The 24,397-nt window shown below is 48.8% G+C and overlaps 1 protein-coding gene across 5 annotated transcripts in view; it reads left to right on the top strand.

Annotated features, from left to right (window-relative positions):
• Positions 1 to 24,148, top strand: part of CDCP1 (CUB domain containing protein 1) — a 59,016-nt gene extending 34,868 nt beyond the window's left edge. Inside the window, exons 4-10 of one of the 5 annotated variants that reach the window (XM_027581892.2) lie at positions 157 to 525; positions 12,113 to 12,334; positions 13,345 to 13,725; positions 16,361 to 16,668; positions 18,455 to 18,642; positions 18,778 to 18,865; positions 20,875 to 24,148. In XM_027581892.2, coding sequence (XP_027437693.1) covers positions 157 to 525; positions 12,113 to 12,334; positions 13,345 to 13,725; positions 16,361 to 16,668; positions 18,455 to 18,642; positions 18,778 to 18,865; positions 20,875 to 20,982 — 1,664 coding nt within the window. In that variant the 3' untranslated portion in view covers positions 20,983 to 24,148. Of the gene's footprint in view, positions 1 to 156; positions 526 to 12,112; positions 12,335 to 13,344; positions 13,726 to 16,360; positions 16,727 to 18,454; positions 18,643 to 18,777; positions 18,866 to 20,871 lie in introns of those variants that run through there. The other 4 variants (XM_027581893.1, XM_027581889.2, XM_027581888.2 and 1 more) reach the window with 4 other exon arrangements.
• Positions 24,149 to 24,397: the final 249 nt, after the last annotated feature.

Here is a 24,397-nt window from a genome sequence, read left to right as displayed (position 1 = left end):
GATGTATCCTTATCGGGGGTAAGACCACACCCAGAGCTCAGGACCTGAGCATTGCTCTCAGGTTCCTCTCTAAGCCTGCTGCCTCTCAGCCATGGACAGCAGGGGCAGGGTCTAATCACCTCTTCTTCTTTCTCATTCGGGTCCTACTACCGACAGGACTGTGCATCATCGAATCTGTGTTTGAGGGTGAAGGCTCGGCAACTCTAATGTCTGCCAACTACCCAGATGGCTTCCCGGAGGACGAGCTCATGACGTGGCAGTTTGTCATTCCTGCGCACCTGCGGGCGAGCGTCTCCTTCCTTCACTTCAATGTGTCCAACTGCGAGAAGAAGGAGGAGCGGGTTGAGTACTACATCCCAGGCTCCACCACCAACCCCGAGGTGTTCAGGCTGGAGGACAAGCAGCCCGGGAACATGGCTGGGAACTTCAACCTCTCTCTGCAGGGCTGTGACCAAGATGCCCAAAATCCAGGGATCCTCCGGCTGCAATTTCAAGTTTTGGTCCAACATCCACAAAATGAAAGCAGTAAGTGAACCCCATTTTCCTTTCCCCTCCTCCTCCAGTGCCTTCTTTCCTTCCTGGGTAGTTGGCTCGGCGTGAGGTTCCCCTCCTATTCCTCATCTGTGGCTTCGGGAACACTTGGACTCTGGACTCTCTTAAGAGTTTCAGGAAGTGCGTTGCCAGAGGGTAAGACAGGCTTATTGGTGAAGGCCTGGCATGCCGCTCCATTTCAACACAGTAAGAAGCAGATGGGAACTTGCATTCAGGCTGTTGTTTTTAACAAAGGTGTTGGAAGGTTACTTTCTTTCTTTCTTTTCTTTTTTCTTTTTTTTTTTTTTTTGAGAGAGAGAGAGAGCATGAGCAGAGGGGGTAGGTGGTGCACAGAGGGAAAGAGAGAGAATCTTAAGCAGGTTCTACACCCAGCACAGAGCCTGATGCGGGGCTCCATCTCATCACCCTGAGATCATGCCCTGAGCCAAAATCAAGTGTTGGACGCTTAACTGACTGAGCCACCCAAGCATCCCCAGAAGGTTACTTTCTAGATCACATGTCTTGACCCTCAGTGTGAATCAGAATGGCACCAGCACCGTCATCGATAATGACAATGAACCCTGTTTAACTGGCCGAGTGCCCCACACCATGCACACACGCTCCATGCCAAGCCCTGACCTAGCATGCCACTTAGCTTCAGCTAATCCTTATTACAACCCTATAGGGGAGGCAGGAGGCAGGAATTATCCTCAATTACTGGTGAAAAACCAGGAGGTTCAGAGAGCTTTTAGAACTAGCCCAACGTCACATAGCTTGTCAGGAGCAGAGCAAGCTCAGAACCCAGAGCCTGTGCTCTGGACCATTCTGAACCCCAGGTGGGTTGATGAGAATGCGGTTGCACGTCACTCTACACACATTTACTAAGATGCCATGAACCCAGAAAAGGTGAGTCAGGGCCAGGACTCGGGCAAAGTGCCCAGCATGCAACACTGAAGGAGGCACCCCCTCTGAGGCGCTTGCTCTTCTGGAGGTGCTCACCCTCAGGGTCGTGTGAGTACAAGGTCAGCCCCTGAGGGTGAGTGCCTCCTTGAACTTTGCTCCGTGGGGACCGGTGTGGATCTTGAAATCAATGGTACGAGATGAGTTCAGAGTGGCTGTTCCTGGGGCCCATCTGTAAACTGGAGTGTGCGAAGGAGCAAGTGTGTGACTAGTGGTCTTGAACCCGTGACATGGGCTCAGGATGAGTTCTGTCCCGAGGACTGATTCTCAGCCTTGGTTTGGTTAGTATTTACTTATGGGAAGTAGGTGGGGCCAGGCAGAAATGGTTAAGTGGAAACATGACGTTTACTTAAGTAGAGCTGATAAACATCTAGAAATCGACAGTGTGGGACCTGCCCCAGGGGTTGCCCGGCTGGTGCTGCCTCGGGAATACTTTCTGGGTTTTTACGGAAGCTGCAGCCCCAGCATAACCAGACTAAGACGCCTTTTGATTTACAATAACCCTGTAGAAGGTGTCAGCCTGTGTGTGTGTGTGTGTGTGTGTGTGTGTGTGTGTGTGTGTGTGTGTGTGTGTGTGTGTGTGTGTGTGTGTGTGTCCGCTGACACATTTTTATGATTCTGCTGTCACAATTGCATCATTACAATGTTGAAAACAGCCACGCAAGCATCTGGAGATGGTGTGGGTTTGAGTTTAGGAGACCGAGGGATTTGTTTCTCATCTCCCCTATGGTGAGTGCTGCCGATGTATTGCATCTCCTGGAATAAGAGCTGAGTTCTGCAACTCATCAAATTGTTAAACAGGCTTTAACCAGTGTCAAAAAGGGTCTGGCTTTAGTTGCCAGGTAAGTAAAGAGCGGTTAACTGTGTTTAATGCTGTTTGGTGGTATCACAGCTTCACATAAAGTGTAGGGTCTGCCCGCGGGGATTTGAATCCCGGTTCCCCTACTTACCAAGTGACTGTGGGCAAGGTACCTAACCTTTGTGTGACTCGGTTCCTCATCTTAAAATAGAGAGGATAGGCCCACCCTCATAGGGGTGTTTTAAGGAAGAAATGAGGTACACGGTGCCTGGCAGGTTTGTAAGCGCTCTTTGAGTGTTATCCAGCAGGGTTCTAGATCAAGGAAGGGATACAGGGTTGAAAATGACACAGCGGGGGCGCCTGGGTGGCTCAGTTGTTAAGCGTCTGCCTTCGGCTCAGGTCATGATCCCAGGGTCCTGGGATCGAGCCCCGCATCGGGCTCCCTGCTTGGCCAGAAGCCTGCTTCTCCCTCTCCCACTCCCCCTGCTTGTGTTCCCTCTCTCGCTGTGTCTCTCTCTGTCAAATAAATAAATAAAATCTTTAAAAAAAAAAAATGACACAGCACTTGTCCTTCAAGGTGGACTACAACCCAGAGAGAGATGCGGGAGATCACTCCCCAGGAGTTTCACTGGTGTGGTATGGGACTTCAAGGCAGGGAATGCACAGCAGGCTGACAGGAATTCCAGGGGGAGACTCTTGGCAGAGTCTGGCGCTTTCCAACCTACCCCGGAGGCCCGGATGGTTGATGCCCCTCATTGCCACAGTCAGAGGCTCTGTGTCCTGTTTCTGCTCTTTCTTGGCCTTGGAAATGAGAAAGAAGACGCTTTGGAGTGGGGGGGAGGTGCTTCAAGAGACTGAGTCCCTCAGGTAGGAGCCTCTGCCCTTCCTTCCCCCAAGAGTGTGGAGGCAAACTCCTGCAGCTGGTTCCCCATGGAGGCCTACCCCCTGCTGTGCCTCCCTGAGCAGGGAGGGCCTCTTGCCCCTCGCTTATCCGCCTTTGCCCCCAGCAGAGGAACAACTGCCCAAACCAAAGCCACTACTCCGAGAGCGCACTTGGGGGCAGGGTTTGCATTCATCACACACCATGTTGTATTTATCCGTCTGCAGGTCTGTGTCCCGCCAAATTGCTCCCAGTCAGGAATCTGTCTTATTCCTCTCTCTTCCCACACCCACCAGTTTCTGGCACATTTCAGGCCTTTTGTAAATCCTTATCCTAATCTCAGGGGGCAGCCTCTTGCCCAAAGTGGCTCAAGAACCAGATGCACCATCCAATGGCACAGCCCATTAGAAGGGGCAGGTGGCTACGCCTCAGTGGGGGCACCCAGGAGAGTGGCTGTCCCAAGAAGTCAGATGAGGGGAAGAGCATGAGAAAGAAGAGCAGGAGACCTTCTCAAGCCTAGAGATTGGCTGTCAACAGCAACCATGCAAAGCCAAAGCCCCGGCAAGGGCGGAGGCAGCCATCAGAGCCCCAGCCAGTGCCCAACACCCTCATCATCCACAGCAGGACCTGACGACAGTGGGCCCACACTGCAGGAAAAAACAAAATAAAAACAATCTCTGAAGGTGATTGAAACAGTCAGGGGTTACCTTGAACCTAATTGTCTGCTCCCAAAAACCCTACTATCAACCTTCTCTCTACTTTGCTCAAGAATATCAGACAGGCTCAAACTAGACCCGGAGTAGACCTGGAGGAGTCCTCCAGGGGTGTCTTTCCATGACTTGACCACAGACATCCTATGTCGTGGGATGAGGAACGAGCGCTGCCCTGGGCCTGAGGAGTGACCCATCTGGCCTGCTGTGACCGTGTTTGTGAGCACTGACAACTGATGCTGTCCAAAGCACGCAGCTCAGCCAGGTTCGAGAGCTCGATTGACGTTCATCTCTACCAAACAGATCTTGTTTTTCAGTGTTCTATTCTGCACTCTCTTTTTTATTCTTTATTATTTGATAGTACAATACAGTTGACCCTTGAACAACACGGTTTGAACTGCATGGGTCCACTTATACACAGACTTTTTTCCCCAATAAATACAATATAATACCTTAAAAGTATTTTCTTTTCCTTATGATTTTCTTTTCTTTTTTTTTAAGCTTTTATTTCTTTATTTGACAGAGAGACACAGCGAGAGAGCAAACACAAGCAGGGGGAGTGGGAGAGGGAGAAGCAGGCTTCCTGCTGAGCAGGGAGCCCGATGTGGGGCTCGATCCCCGACCCTGGGATCATGACCTGAGCTGAAGGCAGACACTTAACGACTGAGCCACCCAGGCATCCCTCTTTTCTTTTTTTTTAAGATTTTATTTATTTGACAGAGAGAGAGCAAGCATGAGCAGGGGGAGGAGCAGAGGGAGAGAGAGAAGCAGGCTCCCCATTGAGCAGAAAGCCACCTAACCGACTGAGCCACCCAGGCACCCCCCCCTTATGATTTTCTTAATAACAATTTCTTTTCTCTAGCTGACTTTATTGTACGAAACAGTATGTCATACACATGACATACAAAATATATGTTAATCGACTATGTTATTGATAAGGCTTCTGGTCAACAGTGGGCTATTAGTAGCTAAATTTTGGGGGGAGGCAAAAGTTATATGAATATTTTCAACTGTGGGAGGGGGTCAGCACCCCTACCCCCTCACTGTTCAAGGGTCAACGGTACTACCCTGTCATACCTGTTATTAGTGTCCCATCACTTCCTGGAACTATACAAAATAATTTTGTCCCCCTTGGAGTTTCATCCTGATAGTCACAGTAGAGAAACAACGTCTCTATTGTCCCCTGCGGCCTGTTCCTCTTTTTATATCATTTCTGCAAGTGGCCCTGCGGATACTGATCACACAAATTAATAGTAGTCTGCCCAAATATATGGTTCTGTTTAGCCAGAGCGGACCGCTAGCCTGCTGCTTTCTGCATCCTCCTCCAGCTTTTCGAAGGTATTTTCACTTGCTCTGAAAATACCAGACAGACGAGTATCTTCAAAACCCATGGGCTTCTGGGTTATCAACCAAGGTAGATGAACAGGAGTTTCCAGCTTGTTATACTGTGTGCTTCCGTTAACCAATCTGAGTAAATGCTGGTTGGGGAAGCAGTCGTATTGCTTCTTTTTCAGCTTCTGTAGACCCCCAGAAGCTACCTGGAGCCCTTAATGAAATGTTCACTTGGTTTTTGTTTTTGTTTTTTGTTGGGTAACTCAAGCTCTGTGAGTCTTATGTTTGTCCTGGCAGAGTCGACATGTACTGTAGCCTCTGACTTATTCCCCTGGAGCCTGTTCTTATTTTAAAGTAAGAAATCTGGGGCTCCTGGGTGGCTCAGTCATTAAGCATCTGCCTTTAGCTCAGGTCATGATCCCAGAGTCCTGGGATCGAGCCCCGCATCGGGCTCCCTGCTCCACGGGAAGCCTGCTTCTTCCTCCCCCACCCCCCCGCTTGTGTTCCCTCTCTCACTGTGTCTCTCTCTGTCAAATAAATAAATAAAAATTTTTAAAAAAATAAAGTAAGAAATCTCAGGGACGCCTGGGTGGCATAGTCGGTTAAGCATCCAACTCTTGATTTCAGCTCACGTCATGATGTCAGTGTAGTTAGATCAAGCCCTGTATCCAGCTCTGTGCTTCAGTCTCTCTCTCGGGGCGCCTGGGTGGCTCAGTCAGTTGGGCATCTGCCTTAGGCTCAGGTTGTGATCCTGGGGTCCTGGGATTGAGTCCCACAGCGGGCTCCCTGCTGGGCAGGGAGTCTGCTTCTCCCTCTGCCTCTGCTTCTCCCCCTGCTCCTTCTCTCTCTCACTCTCTCTCTCAAATAAATAAATAAATGAAATCTTTAAAAAAAAAAAAAAAGATCCTCTCTCTCCCTCTGCCCCTCCTCACCCCACTCGAACACACACACTCTCTCTCTCTCAAAAATATAAATAAATAAAATAAATAAATAAATAAGAAATCTCTACAGATTCCACAAAAATCATTAGGGGCCTTTCAGAAACTTCAGTCAATAAGCTAATTCTGTCAAGGGTTTCCAGTGTCAGTAAGTAGCAAATAGTGAAAGGTTGTCTTTTTGCGGGGGTGGATGTCTTTTCAAATCTCCGGCTCAAGTGTTTATTACAGGAAGGAAACATGTGCAGTGTTGTAGAAAGCATATGGGATTCTCTTGTGGTAGGAAACTATCAGTTAGGTTCCTAGCCTTGAGCAAGTACTTGGAGCCTCTCCAAGGTCTCTTTCAGCTGTAAATTGGTAACTGTCACACCTACCCCTCCTCCTCCTCCTGGTGAGGGTAGGATAAGGCCACTTGTCAGAGCACACAGGAGACACTGAGTAAAATCTGCCTTATCTTTCCATAGATTTACGAATGTAGATAGTGACATTTCCCTTTAAACCACCCCACGTGTGACAGGTGAGGGCTGCACACTTTCCTCTTACCTGGACAGCTGAAGCCTTAGGCATCATGGGAATTTACCATGTCTACCCTGAGAGCCAACCAAAACTGTGGAAAGAAGCCACATCAAATGACCAACGAATGGGATGTGTCTGCAGAACTGGAAAGCCGGACACATGGGGTGTGTGAACACGGAGGCCAGGGTCCTCCTGACGCTCCCCGTGGAGCAAGGTCCATCTTGCCTCAGAATCAGGATTGTTTTCCTCAACAAACTCCACTCTCTGTTTTGGCTCAAGTGCGGGGTGTCTCATCACCATCCCTTGACCGCTCTACAGTGACCTTCAAAGGAGATATGAACCGTAAAACCACAGTACCATTCGACACCCACCAGAATAGCTAAAATGAGAAAGACTGGCAACACCAAATGTTGGTGAGAATGTGGGGCACTGGAGCCCGGACACACGGCTGGCAGGGGGGTACAAAGGCTCAATCACTTGAGAGAATCATCTGGCAGAAATTTTCCTCCTAGCTAATTACCCTAGAGAAATGAAACTGTAATCTACTCAAAGATCGATAAAAGAATATATATACAGCAGTTTTTTTCATCATTGGAAACAACCTAAATCTCCATCAATCTAGGAACAAACGAATGTGGGATATTCGTCCCGTGGAACACCACTCCGTGATGACAAGGAAAAAGCAACTGATATCCATAACAACATGGATGAGCCTTAAATACATTTTCCTGAGGGGAAGAAGCCAGACAGGAGAGTACATACCATATGATTCCATTTATAGGAAGTTCTAGAACAGGTGAAATCTGCAGTGATAAAAATCAGAAAGTCATGGCCTTCGTGGGGCCATTCAAGGGGAATTGATGAGAAAGGGGCACAAAGGACCTTTCTGGGATAATAGGAATGTTCTAGATCTTGCTCTGGGTGATAGATACAATGGATATATAAAGTTGACAAAACCCATCACACTGAACACTTCAGATCTCTGCATTTCATTATATGTAAATTTCATGACCAAAACGTCAAGGGAAGCTATAGCCAGTGGTTAGCGGATTTGGGAGCCGGACTCTGCTACAAGCAAGCTGTGTGACCTGGGACAAGTTACCACCTTTCTAAGCTTCAAATTTGTAGTTTATAAAAATCGACATGATGAAAGCAGTATACCTTAAACACATCTAAACTTTGAACTTTCCAAAGGAAAGTTCCATTTATGGTTGTAGACCATCCCTGGAGTACAGTGTGGGTGGTAAAAGCAGGTCCTCCATCAATATTTGAAGAACTGTCCTTGAACTAAAGCAAGTCTGACAAATTCGGTGCATTTCTAATGCACATCAAGGGACAACTTTGCTCTCGTCTTGGGATCAGATGGCTGTTGGTGGTTTTTTTCAGAGGGAGCATCATCCCTATACGAGCTTCGGGAAGCCAGGTCCAGGGTTCCCACGGTTTCTTGTCTCCTCTGCACAGCCACCGGCTAGAGAAGAGGAAGCTGGGGTCCACAGAGGCCACGAGCATTATAGAAACAGCGCAGGCTTTGTAATCCAGAAGATGTAGACTTGAATCCCAGTCCCGCCACCATCTCCTGGCCTTAGGTTCCCTGTCTGTCAAATGGGGGTGAGGAAGCCTACTACACTGGATTGTATATTTGTTCCAAAATCTTCACCATCCCTTTTGGGGGAGGATTAGATTCGTTACCCCACTGGCTACAGGCTTGGCCATGTGAGTTTTCTTCTATCAATGAAATATGAGCGGAAGTGAGTGTACACCCCTTCTAAGCAGAAGCTTCAGCACCCATCCTGTGGTTCTCCTTTCAAACTCTGTCAGGAGACTGATGTGTCACAGACCGTTCTCCTTCAGCCCAGATCTCAGAATTAAAAAGACATGGGGCCCCTGGGTGGCTCAGTCGGTTAAGTGTCTGCCTTTGGCTCAGGTCCTGATCCCGGGGTCCTGGAAAGGAGCCCCATGTCAGGCTCCTCGCTCAGCAGGGAGCCTGCCTCTCCCTCTGCCCCTCCCCCCACACCCCATCCCCCACTCGTGCTCTCTATCTCAAATAAATAAAATCTTAAAAAAAAAAAAAATTAAAAAGACATGCCCCAGTGCTACAGCCAACTCACAATGGATGGGTAAGGTGAATGAAGAATGAATCTTGGTTATTCTAAACCTTCAGATTTGGGGGACCATTTGTTACTGTAGCATAATTTAGCCTGAGCTGACTGACACACTCCCTCTCCAGGATGTATGAGGATTAACAACCCAACACATCATGGACTCTTGACTATGTGCCAGATAAGCAGGTTATGGAGATCCCTGAAGTTCACTTTCTGATGAGAAAAACAGACAACTAATTGGAAAATAAGGGCTTCCCATTAAAGAGACATTTGCTTCCTTCTTAAACCACACTGTAATGGCATTTAAAACATTTCTAAAAGCATAAATTCCAAGGGAAATGATAAATGGAAAGGAGAAAATATTCTTTTTTTTTAAAGATTTTATTTATTTATTTGAGAGAGAGAATGAGATAGAGAGAGAGAGCATGAGAGGGGGTAGGGTCCGAGGGAGAAGCAGACTCACTGCTGAGCAGGGAGCCCGATGTTGGACTCGATCCCGGGACTCCGGGATCATGACCTGAGCCGAAGGCAGTGGCTTAACCAACTGAGCCACCCAGGCGCCCAGGAGACAATATTCTAACATTTCCCGGCATGGACGTATAGGGTTAACTGATTCAGCAGACCCAAAAGTGCAGAATCTAGGGCGCCTGGATGGCTCAGTTGGTTAAGCCACTGCCTTCGGCTCAGGTCATGATCCTGGAGTCCCGGGATCGAGTTCCGCATCGGGCTCCAGTTCCGCATCGGGCTCCCTGCTCAGCAGGGAGTCTGCTTCTCCCTCTGACCCTCCCCCCACTCATGTGCTTTCTCTCTCTCATTCTTTCTCTCAAATAAATAAATAAAGTCTTTAAAAAAAAAAAAAGTGCAGAATCTAATCCCACAGTGGGAAACACCAAGAAGAATCTTTCAAAGGCAGGAATTAGCAACACGTCACCTTCAGAACGAGGGCTAAAAGTGGGAGAAGCCACTCCAGCCCCAGATCCACCAAGCAGCCCGGGGATGCTCCTCCCGCAGGCAACAGAAGATAGGAGTTCCTTCCCTGGAAGGGGAAGTTTTTGAACCAAAGATCCCAGTTGCACTGAAGGTGAAGGCGCTAAGCTGAACACAGGCAGCTTGAGCTTGAATAAGGTTGATGTGCTGACTCTCGAGGCCCCAGCCTACTTCCTTCGTGGGAAGCCCCAAGTGTGTTTCCTCCGTTTGGTGAATGGCGGGCTCTTTGAGGGAATCCAATCAACCCAAGAGAAAAGGTTGAACATGAAGATGTTGCGGGTTCCACAGGAAGCAGTCTGGTCAGAGCACCCTCCAGAGAAGCTCAGTCAACAAGCAGAGGTATTCCAAATAGTGTGTGGCGCCCCGCTCTTGGCTCCTTTCCTGGGGTAACCACAGTTATGGATTTGTTGTATTTCTCTCCAGATCTTGTTTCTCTTCATTTACATACATAAGTATATACACATAAAAAGAGTGATTACATTTGATGCAGAGATCGTATAATCGGATGGTGTCATAGTCTACATTTGTTCTACACTTGCTGTTTTAGTCAACACTGTATCTTGGAAGTTCTTAGATCAGTATATTTAGATCTCCCTCTTTTTTTTTTTAAGATTTTATTTATTTGAGAGAGAGAGCCCTTGCGCATGCGCATGCACACAAGTAGGGGGGAGGGGCAGAGGGAGAGGGAAAAGCAGGCTCCTTGCTGAGCAGGGAAGCCCGTCGTGGGGCTCGATCCCAGGATCCTAAGATCATGACCTGAGCTGAAGGCAGACACTTAACTGACGGAGCCACCCAGGCCCCACCCCTAGATCTCCCTCTTTCTTTCTAACTGCTAAATAATATGCCACAGAGGCCACGAGCATTACAGAAACAGCATAGGCTTTGAATGTTCATGAATGTTCATGAATGTTCCACAGAGTATTTAACCCTTCCCGTATTACCTGGTGTCTGGTTTGCCACAGTTCCAGAGCTGCGGTACAAACATGGGCTTATATTCCCCAGTTACACCTCTGGGGTCCCAAGGGTGCAGGCTTTCATCTTCACCGTCTACACTTTGTTTTAATTTGCTTTTCTGTGATGACAAGTGATACTGCAAGTGATACTAAGAACTCCTTATATTTTGAATATGTGAACATTTCAGTTTCCCTTTTTTGTGAACCGCTCAATCCATCTTTCTTACAAATATTTTCTCCCGATGTGTCCCTTGTCCTTCAACATTTCAGTATCTGTTATCAGACAGATACCTAAATTTTTTTTCTTTTATAATTTGCACTCCACATTTATAAGGATATTCTCTTTGCTTTGAAATACCAGCCTAATTTTATTCTTTTGCTAATGGGAGAGAGAGTTCTAGCCAAGCCAGGAGTGGTTCGTCTTTTCCTCACTTATTTGAAATATAGCATTTATTAGAGACTAAATTATAATATCGATGGATATATCTGTGAATAATAATATCTATGAAGAAATGTAATATCTATGAATCTTCTATCCCCACGCTAATACCACACTGTTGCTAATTACTATTCATAGCAGGAGAATACTTGAATAAACAATGGTAAATCTCACTTGTTAACTATCACGCAGCCACTAAATTACTGAATATTTTCAAAGACTCGTGAATATGAAAACTGTATGGAAAAATAAGTAAACCTGTGTAAAGTAATAAAGTAAAAGCTGAGTATAAAATTATATATATACTATACTTTTAAGCAGTTGAAAATATGCATGCATACGAACAAGGACTAAAATGAATTTGAAGAAGTAAAAGCGGTTAAATACGGGTGGTAGAAATTCAGTCCATTATTTTTCCTTTTAAATTTCTCCTAGAGTTCTTGTATGTTCTTTTTTTTTTTTTTAAGATTTTATTATTTGAGGGGCACCTGGGTGGCTCAGTTGGTTAAGCATCTGCCTTCAGCTCAGGTCGTGATTTCAGGGTCCTAGGATCGAGCCCCGCATCAGGTTCCCTGCCCAGCGGGGAGCCTGCTTCTCCCTCTCCCTCCCCCTGCTTGTTCTCTCTCTCTCTCAAATAAATACATAAAATCTAAAAAAAAAAAAAAAAAAAGATTTTATTATTTGAGACAGTGAGAGAGCAAGCACAAATGGGGGAAGGGGCAAAGGGAGAAGCAGACTTCCTCAGCTTCCTGACATGAGGCTCAATCCCAGGACCCTGAGATCATGACCTGAGCCGAAGGCAGATGCCTAACTGACTGAGCCGCCCAGGCACCTGCTTGCATATTCTCGTAATAATAAAACATATTTCCAATGCTCCGCAGCCATGAGACTTTTTATGCTAATTTTTGCCCCTTCACAGGGTGGCTGCTGATCCATGCTTCAGACCTATTTTCTCTTCGTGGTTTCAGACAAAATCTACCTGGTCGACTTGAGTAACGAGCAAGCCATGTCGCTCACCATCGAGCCACGGCCCATCAAGCTTAGCCGCAAGTTTGTCCCTGGCTGCTTTGTGTGCCTGGAGTCTCGGACCTGCAGCACCAACCTCACCCTGACGTCTGGCTCCAAACACAAGATCTCCTTCCTTTGTGATAATCTGACTCGCCTGTGGATGAACGCCGAGAAAACCATAAGTACGCCCCCTTGGTTAGCACAATCCTCCGGGGCCATGGGCAGGTCTCGCTGCCCCGCCCTATCTTTTTAGTGGGGTCCGCTGGGTAGGCTGTAAATCGTATGATCAGAGCTGTCTCCCGCCGTGCGGGGTGAGCAAGGGCAGGCAGCGGACAGTGAGGTGGAGATGTGCCCCTCTAGGACCAGAGCCTCAGTGAGCACGGGCATCCTTCAGAAGTGCATTGCACTCCCAAGCTCATGCCTGCGCCTCTGCCCAGCCTTCCAGCATCTCTCCTGAGATCCTCTCCTCTGTGTAGCCTCCCTACCCCCCAACACCCCTCACCCCCGCCTCCAGGCTCACCACACACTTGACTCCTCTTGCCTGACCCTGAGAGTCCTGAGGTCAAGAACTGCAGCCTGTTCTATTTTTTTTTTTTTTTTTGGTCCCTTTAGCTCCTGGGGGTGCTGGACATGTATTAGTCACATACTAAATGTTTGATGAATGGAGGGCAGCAAAACCCCTAGTCCCCTCCCCACTGGGCCACCATGACCTCCGACATGGATGCTCTTAGGGTTTCCACAGATGCAACAGCTGAGGCCACAAGATTCGAGGCAGCCTGCCCACTTGGAGGTGGCAGATACCTCCCCAGCTCCATGCCTGCTCTGACCACTGCACCAAGCTACTTCCCCACAGTCGGGGACACTGGGAAGCAGGGCGAAGGAAAAACCTACGCCCTGCCCATACTGAGCATTTGAGACTCAGAGCCACAGAAGAGAGGCTGACACACAGGAAGAGGACATTTCAACCCTAAGTACTCCCCCAGAAGTCGGTCTGCCAATTTAGGGTGGAGTAAGAACGTGAGAGAGCAAGAGGGGCGGCTGGAAAAGAAGCATCAGGGAGCCCAGAGTGGGGGACGGAGTGGGAGAGGAGAGACCAAAGGGAAAAGCAAGAAAGCCTGGGCGGTCTCTCCAGCTGGGGAGGACGCAGGGCCGGTCCCCTCCCTGCCCGGTACCACGAGCCCCTCTTTTCCAGGCTGCACGGACCACCGGTACTGCCACAGGAGGTCCCACTCCCTCCAGGTGCCTGGGGACATCCTCCAGCTGCCTGTGCAGCTGCATGACTTCTCCTGGAAGCTGCTGGTGCCCAAGGACAGGCTGAGCCTGGCACTGGTGCCCACCCAGAAGCTGCAACAGCACACGCAAGAGAAGGCCTGCAACACGAGCTTCAGCTACCTGGTGGCCAGTGCTGTCCCCGGCCAGGACTTTTACTTCGGCTTCTTCTGCCCTGGAGGCTCCATCGAGCAGATCCAGGTGAAGCAGAACATCTCGGTGACCCTCCGCACATTTGCCCCCAGCTTCCGACAAGAGGCCACCAGGCAGGGCCTGACCGTGTCCTTTATACCATTCTTCAAAGGTAAGGAGGTCTCCCTCTCTATCCCCATCTCCCTGCCCCTTTCTTGGCGGGGCATCCCTCTTATTTTGCTTCTGGGATCATCTTCATTAAGTTGTCAACTTGAAGAGTAGGGAGAGCTGAGTGGGCTGGTCTTCTCACAAGAAATCTGAAAGATGTGTCCTGATCCGGATTCCACCATTCACCTAGTGTGGAAAATCCCGGGAGTTAGAAATAAGACTCTGGGGGCACCTGGGTGGCTCAGACAGTTAAGCGTCTGCCTTCGGTTCAGGTCATGATCCCAGGGTCCTTAGGATCGAGTCCCACATTGGGCTCCCTGCTGAGCAGGGAGCCTGCTTCTTCTCCCTCGCCCTCTACCTGCCGCTCCCCCTGCTTGTACTCTCTCTCTCTCTAATAAAAAATTTAAAAATCTTGGGGCGCCTGGGTGGCTCAGTTGGTTAAGCGACTGCCTTCGCCTCCGGTCATGATCCCGGAGTCCTGGGATCGAGTCCCACATCAGGCTCCCGGCTCAGCGGGGACCCTGCTTCTCCCTCTGACCCTCTCCCCTCTCATACTGTTTCTCTCTCTCTCTCTCTCTCTCTCTCTCTCTCTCAAATAAATAAATAAAATCTTAAAAAAAAATTTTTTTAATCTTAAAAAAAAGAAGACTCTGACAATGGGAGGTAACAGTTGGCAGGCAGCAGGACAAAGAATCAGGTTCAAGCCTTTTTTGGAAGCAGGCAGGGGCTTCAATGAGAGCTAACCAAATATTCCTGAGTCCCAGATGTTTAAGGCGGTAGCATAAAAATCCTTATTCAGACATTTTTGTGAGTCAGCTTTGACAATTTAGAACATGGCGTGGAGTGCACAGAGGAAGGTGGACTGGGGAGGGTCTCCAGAGCACCAGGGTCCTGTTCTCAGCACAGGGGCTCAGCCCCTCCTGCAAGGCTAGTGTTTGATCTTCAGGGTGCTGGGCAGTGAGCGGGGTCTGAATCCCTCCCAATGGTGAGCTCTCCATGGTTGGTTTTCAAAGTCACAGTCGCCATTACAAGTGGCTCAAAGTCAGAGGCCGTTTAAAAATTGACCAAGACTTTTATCTGAGGTTTACTTCGTACTTTGTTCCCAGAGACCTGAGTGGGGAAGGAGAAGAATCTTTGGCCATAAGATTAAGGTCAGTCCAAGCTGCCTGATATCCCCACAGCTCCCCAAGAAACTCCTCTGGGGAGTCTTGGAAAACAAGACATACCCTCCTCAATGTGGAACATTGGAGTTTCATCTCACCTGAAGGTCAGGTGACATGTCTATCGGAGGTCTTCAGCTTTGCATTTCTACCATTTTTCCCAGAAATGGAAGCAGTTTAACCTTGGGAACAGAAATTGCTCTGTACCAGTCCCACCATGAAGCAGAGCGTCAGGTGAATCTCAGCTATGTCGAGGGTGTTTCTGAAAGCAAGCTTTCAGAGATAACCAGTGGTTTGGTGAACTAGCCTGGGTTTTTTTGTTGTTTGGTTGATTGGTTTTGTTCAAAAGACCTGAGCACGTAACCTGAGACTCTAATCTTTGTACTGACCAACAGTCACTGGCCATGTGTGGCAATTTATACTTAAATTAATAATAAAATTTAAAATTCAGGGGCGCCTGGGTGGCTCAGTTGGTTAAGCGACTGCCTTCAGCTCAGGTCATGATCTCAGGGTCCTGGGATCAAGCCCCGCATCGGGCTCCCTGCTCAGCGGGAAGCCTGCTTCTCCCTCTGACCCTCCCCCTGCTTGTGTTCCCTCTCTCGCTGTCTCTCTCTCTCTGTCAATTAAATAAATAAATAAAATCTTTAAAAAAAAATGCTTTGTTCTTAAAAAAAAAAAAAAATTTAAAATTCAGCTCCTCAGTCACATTTGAGCACATTTTGGGTCTTCCACAGACACACCTGGTGATGGCTATGTGCTTGGGCAGTGCAGATATGGGTATCCAGGAGAGTTCGGTTTTATTGCAGGTTCGGTTCCAGACCACCACAATAAAACAAGTGAAATGAGTTTTTTTGTTTCCTGGTGCATATAAAAGTTCTCTTTACACCATACTGTAGTCTAGTAAGTGTGCAATAGCACCGTGTCTAAAAAAAAAAAAAAACAATGTACATGCCTTAATTTTAAATTCTTTATTGCCAGGGTGCGTGGCTCCCTTTGTTGGTAGAGCATGTGACTCTTGATCTCGGGCTTGTAAGGTCGAGCCCCATGTTGGATGTAGAGATTACTTAAAAATAAAAACTTTGTAAGAAAAACAAAACAAAACAAAAAACTTCCTTGCTAAAAAATGCTAACCTTCATCTGAGCTTTCAGCAAGTTGCAATCACTGATCACAGATCACCATAACAAATACAATAATGAAAAATTTGAAATGTTGGGAGAATCACCAAAATGTGACAGAGACACACACAAAAAAAATGGCAAATGCTATTGGAAAAATGGTGCCACAGACTTGCTCAATGCAGGGTTGCCACAAACACTCAATTCTTAAAAATTCGCAGAATCTGCAAAGCGTAATAAAATGGGGTGAGCCCATGGAGAACTTTTCTGTCATCACAGAAAACTCTAGAAAAGTCTAGACAGGTTAACGTCCATTTTGATTCAGTGAAACATCTTGTGTGGATTCTCTCCCCTTTCCTGCAGAGGAAGGTGTTTTCACAGTGACCCCAGACACAAAAAACAAGGTCTACCTGAGGAGCCCTAACTGGGACCGGGGCCTGCCGTCCCTCACCTCAGTGTCCTGGAACATCAGCGTACCCAGCAACCAGGTGGCCTGCCTGACCTTCCTCAAGGAGCGGACTGGCGTTGTCTGCCAGACGGGGCGTGCGTTCATGATCATCCAGGAGCAGCGGAGCAAGGTGGAGGAGATCTTCAGCCTGGAGGACGAGGTGCTTCCCAAGCCAAGCTTTCACCACCACAGCTTCTGGGTCAACATCTCCAACTGCAGCCCTGTGAGTGGCAAGCAGCTGGACCTGTTCTTCTGGGTGTTGCTTACCCCAAGGACTATGGGTAAGGGCCTGCAAGGTCTTGTGGGGGCCAGGGTGTGGACAGCAAATTGGCAGCTGAAGGGTAGGGGGCAAACCTGGGAGGCAAAAAAAATCCAGAAAACATGGATTTGAGTCCTGGCTGTCCATGAGTCAGCGTTTGCATCAGTAATGCTCTATAACAAACCACCCCAGAACTTAGTGGCTTAAAGACAGCCATTTATTATTGCTTACATCTTGACTAGGCAATTCTGGTCTGAGCTGGGCTTATCCGGGTTCACTCCCTCATGCACCTGTGGGCAGCTGCAGGCAGCTAGAGGACTCTGGTGGTCTTAGCCATGCACTCTCACACGTCTGGGCCCAGCCGCAATCAGCTGAGATAACTAGCTTCCTTGGCTCTCCTCCCCACGCTCCCTGACACTCCAGCCTGGGCCTTGTTCTCATGGCAGAGGCAGAGAGATCCAAGAGAGTCTGGAAGAAGCATACAAGGTCTCTTGATGCTTGCATTAGGAACTCATAGCATCCCTTCTACAGAATTCTTTGGGCCTGGCCAAATTCAAGGGGTGGACAAATAGACTCCACCTCTTGGTGGGAGGAGCTCCAGAGTCACATAGTCTAAGACATGGTTGTGGGGAACTAGGGCAATTTTGTCATCCATCTATCACTGTCATTTACTATTACTCTCTCTCTGGCATAGGGGAAGGTTCTTCACTCTCTTAACCTTCCTCGTCTTAGAGGGTAAATGGTTATAACGACCTCATAGAAGTATCATTGGGAATTCAAGTGTTGGGGATTCAAATGCGGGGACCTGGAAAGTGTGACACAGAACTTGGCACTAGCATTTTTTTTAAAAGATTTTTATTTATTTATTTATTTATTTGAGAGAGAGAATGAGATAGAGAGAGAGCGCATGAGAGGGGGGAGGGTCAGAGGGAGAAGCAGACTCCCCGCCGAGCAGGGAGCCCGATGCAGGACTCGATCCCAGGACTCCAGGATCATGACCTGAGCCGAAGGCAGTCGCCCAACCAACTGAGCCACCCAGGCTCCCAGCACTGGCATTTTTTAAGATTTTATTTATTTATTTGACAGAGACACAGCAAGAGAGGGAACACATGCAGGGAGAATAGGAGAGGGAGCAGCAGGCTCCCTGCTGAGCAGGGAGCCCGATGCGGGGCTCGATCCCAGGACCCTGGGACCATGACCCAAGCCGAAGGCAGACACTTAACAGCTGAGCCACCCAGGTGCCCCAAACAAGCAAGAACTTCTAAATCCCTGTTTGGTGCAGGGCTCCCTGTCTGATTTATTTCCTTTGTCCTTTGTACAACTATAAAAAAAGCTCAGCACATATGAAACAACCCTGTCCTTAGCACCCTCACTTCTGACTTTGCCTCCCTGCTTTCCCCTACAGCCCTCTGCCCCTCTCTCCCATGTAGGCGTGGTGCCTGGGTGGACACACCTCACGGTAGGCCCAGAGTAGACTTTGGAAGGGATCTGGTAGGGCCTGTAGTTTGTTTTAGTTCTCTGTCACCGCCTAACAAATAGCCCCAAGATTCAGTAGCTTAGACAACAGCCATTTTGTTTGCTCACAATTCCATGGGTCAGGAATTTGGACAGGACACAGCCACATGGTTCTTCTCTGCTCTTAGATATCTGGGGCTGCCACCAGATGCCTCAAACAGCTAGAGGGTGGCGGGGATGGGTCATCTGCAGCCTTGGTACTTTCAGCCAGGTTCCTGGGTCCATTTCCTCACAGAGTCTCCACGTGGTTGGCTTGGGCTTCCTCACAGCATGGTGGCCTCAGCATGGGCAACCTTCTTACACACTGACTGACCCGCTGCCCCTCAGACAGAAAGTACAAGAAGTTACCAGGCCTCTAAAAGGCCCCAGCACCGGCAAGTCAAGAAGAGTGAAGAAGAAGAAGGGAAATTGGCTCCTCTTGATGTGAGGAGCAGCATGTGTGTCTGGGGAGGGAGGGGAGGGATGGCGGCCATCTCTGGAGACTGTCTGCCCCAGTTCATTGTCTGCCTGACCACCCCCATGTCTCCTCATCCCTCTCCCTCGTGTCTCTGCTCACAGACCTGACTGTCATCATCATCGTGGTCGTGGGAGGTGGCGCCTTACTGCTGTTTGCCCTCGGACTCATCATTTGCTTTGTGAAAAAGAAGTAGGTGGAATTTCTCAAACTGTCTTCCGCCGATCTGACGCCTCCTTAGATCACACAGACCAGAGCTGTCGTTAATTACTGACTTCTTTTCTCTCTTCCCATTCCTCTCCCAGGGATGGGTATTAAATAATATTGCCAGATGTGAGTTATGCTTGGGTGGGGGTGGGGACAGAAGACGCAGCTGGTGACGTGTTAGCCTGCGGTTTTTACGCAGCTGTCTCAGCAGGAGTCCCCTGGAAATCATTTACTGTCTGCCCATCAGACGGTGGTCATCCGGAGATGATCTTAGCAGGAAAATGCTCACGTCAGACCCCACCGCCACCCCCAACCCAGGCCAGGGCTCTGAGCCTGCGTCCCCTGTCACTTGGAGAGCAAACACATGCCACCCCAGCTGGTTCTCCTCCGGTTTCTTAAATTTTTTGCGCTTCTTTATTGGACTCCAGACAGGCACCAAAAAGCGAGCCCTGTGGGCGAAAGGAAGGAAGGCCCAGTTACCTGACTCATCTCACCTTCCACCCCCTCAGGATGAGAGCTGCTGTTTTATGAAGGCAGAGGCTTGACCTTTTGAGACAGAATAGGGACGCCACCAGATTTTATCAATTCTGCACGTATTTCTGATTAAAGCCGTGAGGGAGAAGGAAATTGCTTTCCTTAGCGCGATTCAACCTTGGAACAAGCTAAAGAGAATTTTTTCTTTTTTATTATTAACTGGGGCAGTGAGCAAACAACCAAAATTCCCGACCCACAGTGAGACTGTCTAGAAATGTCTCCACTGATGAGGAAGGGGCTGCCCGCGGCAGATCCAGGGAAAAGCCTTTTCTCCGTGAAATGGAATTTCCCCACACAGGGGGAAAGGACTTCTTTCAACAAATTATTTTATGGTTTCTCTAGGAAACTTTCTTGTCTGGGGTGCAGTCTCTGCCACCCAGATCAGAAAGCACGGTGTTAAGCACACACTTCTTCCTCACTGGGTGGGAACCAGGCAAGGGGAGGGTCCACCTCTTGCCTCCATCTCTAAACTGCCCCGGTTCTGGCCTGAGAAGAACAGTGGTGGGGACAATCAAGGCTCCATGGAGCACAAAGGAGGGGCATCCATCTCAGGGCTTCAGGCAGGAGCCTTTGGAACCCATCACCCCAGCCAGACACTCAGTGTTACAAGCTAAATGTACTGCATTATTTTTATCTCAGAAAAGGACAGGAAGCCTGTCCACAATTAGTCAGCCTGTGCATTATAGTGTCCATTATGTTAATTGAACTAATGTCCTCCATTTGAATCACTGGTCAGCTAAAAAGCCAGCATCCCAGGCTTTTGGCTCATGGAGATGGAGGGCGAAGCTTTGTTTTCCGTGGCGGAGAGTGCTAATGCCCATCCACACCCAACTACCAAAGAACATTACAAAGCAAAGGTTAATGGTGTTATTGAGGAGCTCTGGCATGCCCCAGCCTGAATGCTGTCTTCTTTTGAGCTCTGTCCCTTTATGCAGGATGTTCCCCTTATGCAGGCTACTGCGTGAAGGGACTGGATACCTCTGCTAATACTGAGTCCCACTGTCCCCAACTCCAGCTGAAAACTAAGATACAGCCTCGCATCCCGAGTCTCCTCTGTTACATCACTTAGAATCCAGATGGTCAGAGCTTCTACCCATGCAAAAGAGGGATGAAGCATTAGCTATGGGAAAGACTGCATCCTAGAGCGTTGGCGGGGGCACGACCACACCGGATGTGGTCGCGCTGGGGCAGCACCCTTTCTCATAGGAAAGAGGGGCTGGTTATCAGCTGTTCCCACCCCTGGATACCCTGCATCCACTGTGAAGACTGGAGACAGAGCTAGTCCCTTCTAAATGCTCCCAAAGGACAGTAGTTTCAGTTCCAAGGGCTAAGGGATTTGAGGGCCTTGGGGGAGACGTGCGAGAACCCCGAAGGGCCCCAGTTCCTGTAGGGCTATGCCAATGGAGCGCAGCTAAGATCCTGCTTTTCCTGACTCTGTCTTGTTCCCCTTCTTTCAGTAGGAAAAAGAAGAAAAACAAAGGCCCACCTGTAGGCATCTACAATGGCAACATCAACACCCAGATGCCGATGCAGCCAAAAAAGTGTCAGAAAGGACGAAAGGACAGTGATTCCCACGTGTATGCTGTCATCGATGACACCATGGTGTATGGGCATCTGCTACAGGATTCCAACGGCTCCTTCCTGCAGCCAGAGGTGGACACCTATCGGCCCTTCCAGGGCCCCACAGGAGACTGCCCCCCCTCCCCGCCCCCCATATGCTCCAGGGCCCCGACTGCAAAGTTGACCACAGATGAGCCATCCCCTGGCTTCCCTGCTGAGTCTGAGACCAAACTATATACCTTCTCCCACCCCAACAACGGGAGCACAGACATTCCCTTGCTGGACACCCATGAGCCAGAGGAGCCTGGGGAGTAACTTGGACCCATCCCAAAGACTTTGCCTAAAACAGGGCATTGAGACACCCTTTAGGGGTCTCAAGCAGAAATCCTAAAGAGGAATTATATGGAAGGAAGAGCAGGAGGTTTTTCAGGACACCACCGACCTCTGATTTCCAAGGGGATTCATTCCAATGATGGGATGTTGGAAAGTGATGAATTCTGACCTGGATACAATCGTCACAGTTCATGTCCTTCTAAACTCGGGTTGGGTTGTAAATCAGCCCATAATGAGAGGGGAGGGCTATGAGTCACCACATACAAGGTTGCAACAAGCTCTGGATTTGGATTTGGACTTGGACTTGGACTTGGACTTGGACTTGGACCTCTTCAGGGCAACAATTCCAATCCCTCGGAGCCCATCCAAGGTCCTGTTCCCGCTGGAGCCCCCCGGATGAAAATGATAATGTGCCTTATTATTTTTATTATTATTATTATTATTATTTATTTGGTGGTCCTGTATATTTAAGGAGTCGAATGCATAACCACGTAGCTCTTTTTACCTGACATGGTGACAACTCATGCGAACTGGTTGGATGGCTGGGTTTTGACTTCTACCGACCACTAGATAAACATGTGCCTGTCCCCTGGAAGGTGGGAATAATTTGCAGTCTGTCCAGCCAAAACAGGGTGTGTGTGTTTGAGGGCATTGATAAGCGACTTCCTGGTTCTCCTGCTCCGCGTGTGGTTATCCCACTGCACAGATTTATCTTGAGTCCTAGAAGTAAGAAAAATTTCCTTGAATTGCTGTGTGGCTGTCCCCGCTCCAGCAATACTTCGGCATTTAAAGAGAAATCTAGAGAGTATTTTCAAACTCTAGCAATGTCTAAAAATACACCAGAGAATGGCCACGTGTTAGCTCCTTGTTGCTACTGTAACCAATCACCTCAAACATGGCAGCTCAACACAACATAGATTTCTTATCTTAGGGTTCTGGAGAGCAGAAGGGCAAAGTGGGTCTCCCTGGGCTAAAATCGGGGAGTCAGCAGAGCTATGCTCCTTCTGGAGGCTCTAGGGGAGAATCGGTTTCCTTGCCTTTTCAAGCTTTTAGAGGCTGCTCACACTCCATGCCTCTGTTGGCTGGTCACACTGGGTCGCCTGTGCTGCCACGTGACACTGATGCTCTGCTTCCTTCTCTGCCTTATATGGACCTTTCGCTTATGAAGCCCACTCACTCAAACAATCCAGGAAAATCTCCCCATCTCCAGATCTGTAATTTAATCACACTGAAAAGTCCCTTTTGCCACGTAAGTTAACACAGCCTCAGGTTCTGGGGGATCAGGACATGGACATCCTTGGGGACCCATGATTCTGCCTATCACACCGTCCTGCCGCTGCAAGAGAGACTGGGAAACAACCCAGCCCGCAGGTGTGTTTTGTTTGGCCTGCAGAATCTTTTTGGAAGAATTTGTTACTAACATTTAAAATTATACAATTTTTGCATAAAAATCCAGATCAGGAGATCTGGCCGTTGCTGGGGCTCACACTGTCACCTGGCGGAAGCTGGTGGGGTGCCTGGTTCCCCAGTTCACCCCAGTCCCCACCACTCCCTCTTGCCTCCCTCACTGATGCTGAGCATCTGTGGCTGTTGATCAGTGCCCCCTCCCCACCCCCGGGGGGTTGCTTTGTTCATAATGAAATGGAAAGTTTAGGACCCGTATGTGTCTCTTATCAAAGGATAAGATGGGCCTCAAGGCTGGTGTGTGTTTCACGAAAGTTTTTTCTCATACGCGGCCCACATCCCTCATTTATACAAATGACCAGCCCAGCTCCCACGAGGCGGAGTGTTTGCCTCTGTGGGCCCTGATCAATTCTGGGAGGAGAGGGATCCTGTTCTGTCTTGTCGGCATGGTCCAAACGTCAATGTTTCTGTGGCCAAACCTCCTTTAAAAAATAAATGCCCTTCACTGTGTTCAGTGAATTCACCTTGGAAAAGCACTGCCTAGACTTGCTTGCATGTGCTACTTTGCCTCCCTGAAAAGGAGTTTTGCAATCTCCTAAATGGCGTGTATTCCAAGGCCTCTTGAACTCTTTCCAGAAGGAAGAGTTTGTTGTTTGGCTGACACCCTGGGTGCAGCCCCTGGCACCTTTCCCTTATAAAAGGCGGGCTCCTGCCCAGTTACCTTCGGACTCTTGACCCCCTTCCCATGAAGGGCCAGAGGAGGGCTGGGGCTTCCTCCCCCCAACTGCCATTGTATCATGACTTAAAACCACTGCTGGAGACCTGGCCTCAGTGCTCTGCATCCCACGGCCACGGAGTGTGGCAGGCCACCCTTGGCCTGGTGTCACACGTTCTGCCCTTACTTACAAGGGCCCCATGGGGCCATTTGCTTTTAACCGAGAGCTCCAAACTCCAGGCCCAGTTGCTACCTTCCTGAGACCTCAGGCGAATTTCATGTTTTCTGAAGCTATGCCTCCTGGAGGTGCCAGCCCAACATACTTCTGACTCTTCTCTTTAAAGCCCAGACCCTACTTAGGTAAAATACGTCAGGGCCGCTGGAAACCACTTGGACACATTTGCTGACGCCTACTGTGTGCCCTGCCGCTGGGTCTGTGGACCCCTGGGCTGCCTCCACGCCCGTCCACAATGCTTGTGGGGAAGCCCAGCTCATACAGGATGGGGCTTAATGCTATAGTCACTTCGCACAGGAGGGGAAAAGTCTCAGGAAGAGTCAGAGCGGGGGGAAAGCATATAAGTCCTTGGGGAATGTAACCTTGGTCAATGTTAGAGGACCGGTTTGTGTGGATCTGAAATGCGTAACTGGGAATAATTTATTTCGTTGTAGATACTTTTTAGGTACCATTTTATTCATTTCCTACACTTTTTTAAATAAACGAATGTACAGGAAAGAAAAATGGGCATCGAGTTGTTTAAATGATTGGGCTATTTGTCCCCCGGTTCGGCTGAGGCCCAGATCCCCCAGTTTATTGTGACAGGCTCAGCAGGGGCTCAGCAGACGCTTGTCTTTTCTGTGTGTTTATGGTACCAGATGCCAGGCTTTGGGCTGCCAGTGGGTAACTCAGAGACCAGAGCCTGTTCTGTTCTGTCCTTGTTGAGTCACCATGAGCCTCTCTGTGTGGCCACTCC

The sequence above is a fragment of the Zalophus californianus genome, chromosome 1, assembly GCF_009762305.2.
Source record: "Zalophus californianus isolate mZalCal1 chromosome 1, mZalCal1.pri.v2, whole genome shotgun sequence".
NCBI lineage: Eukaryota > Metazoa > Chordata > Mammalia > Carnivora > Otariidae > Zalophus > Zalophus californianus.
The sequence above is the reverse complement of the archived record's forward strand: the minus strand, read 5'-3'. Positions and strand labels throughout refer to the sequence as shown.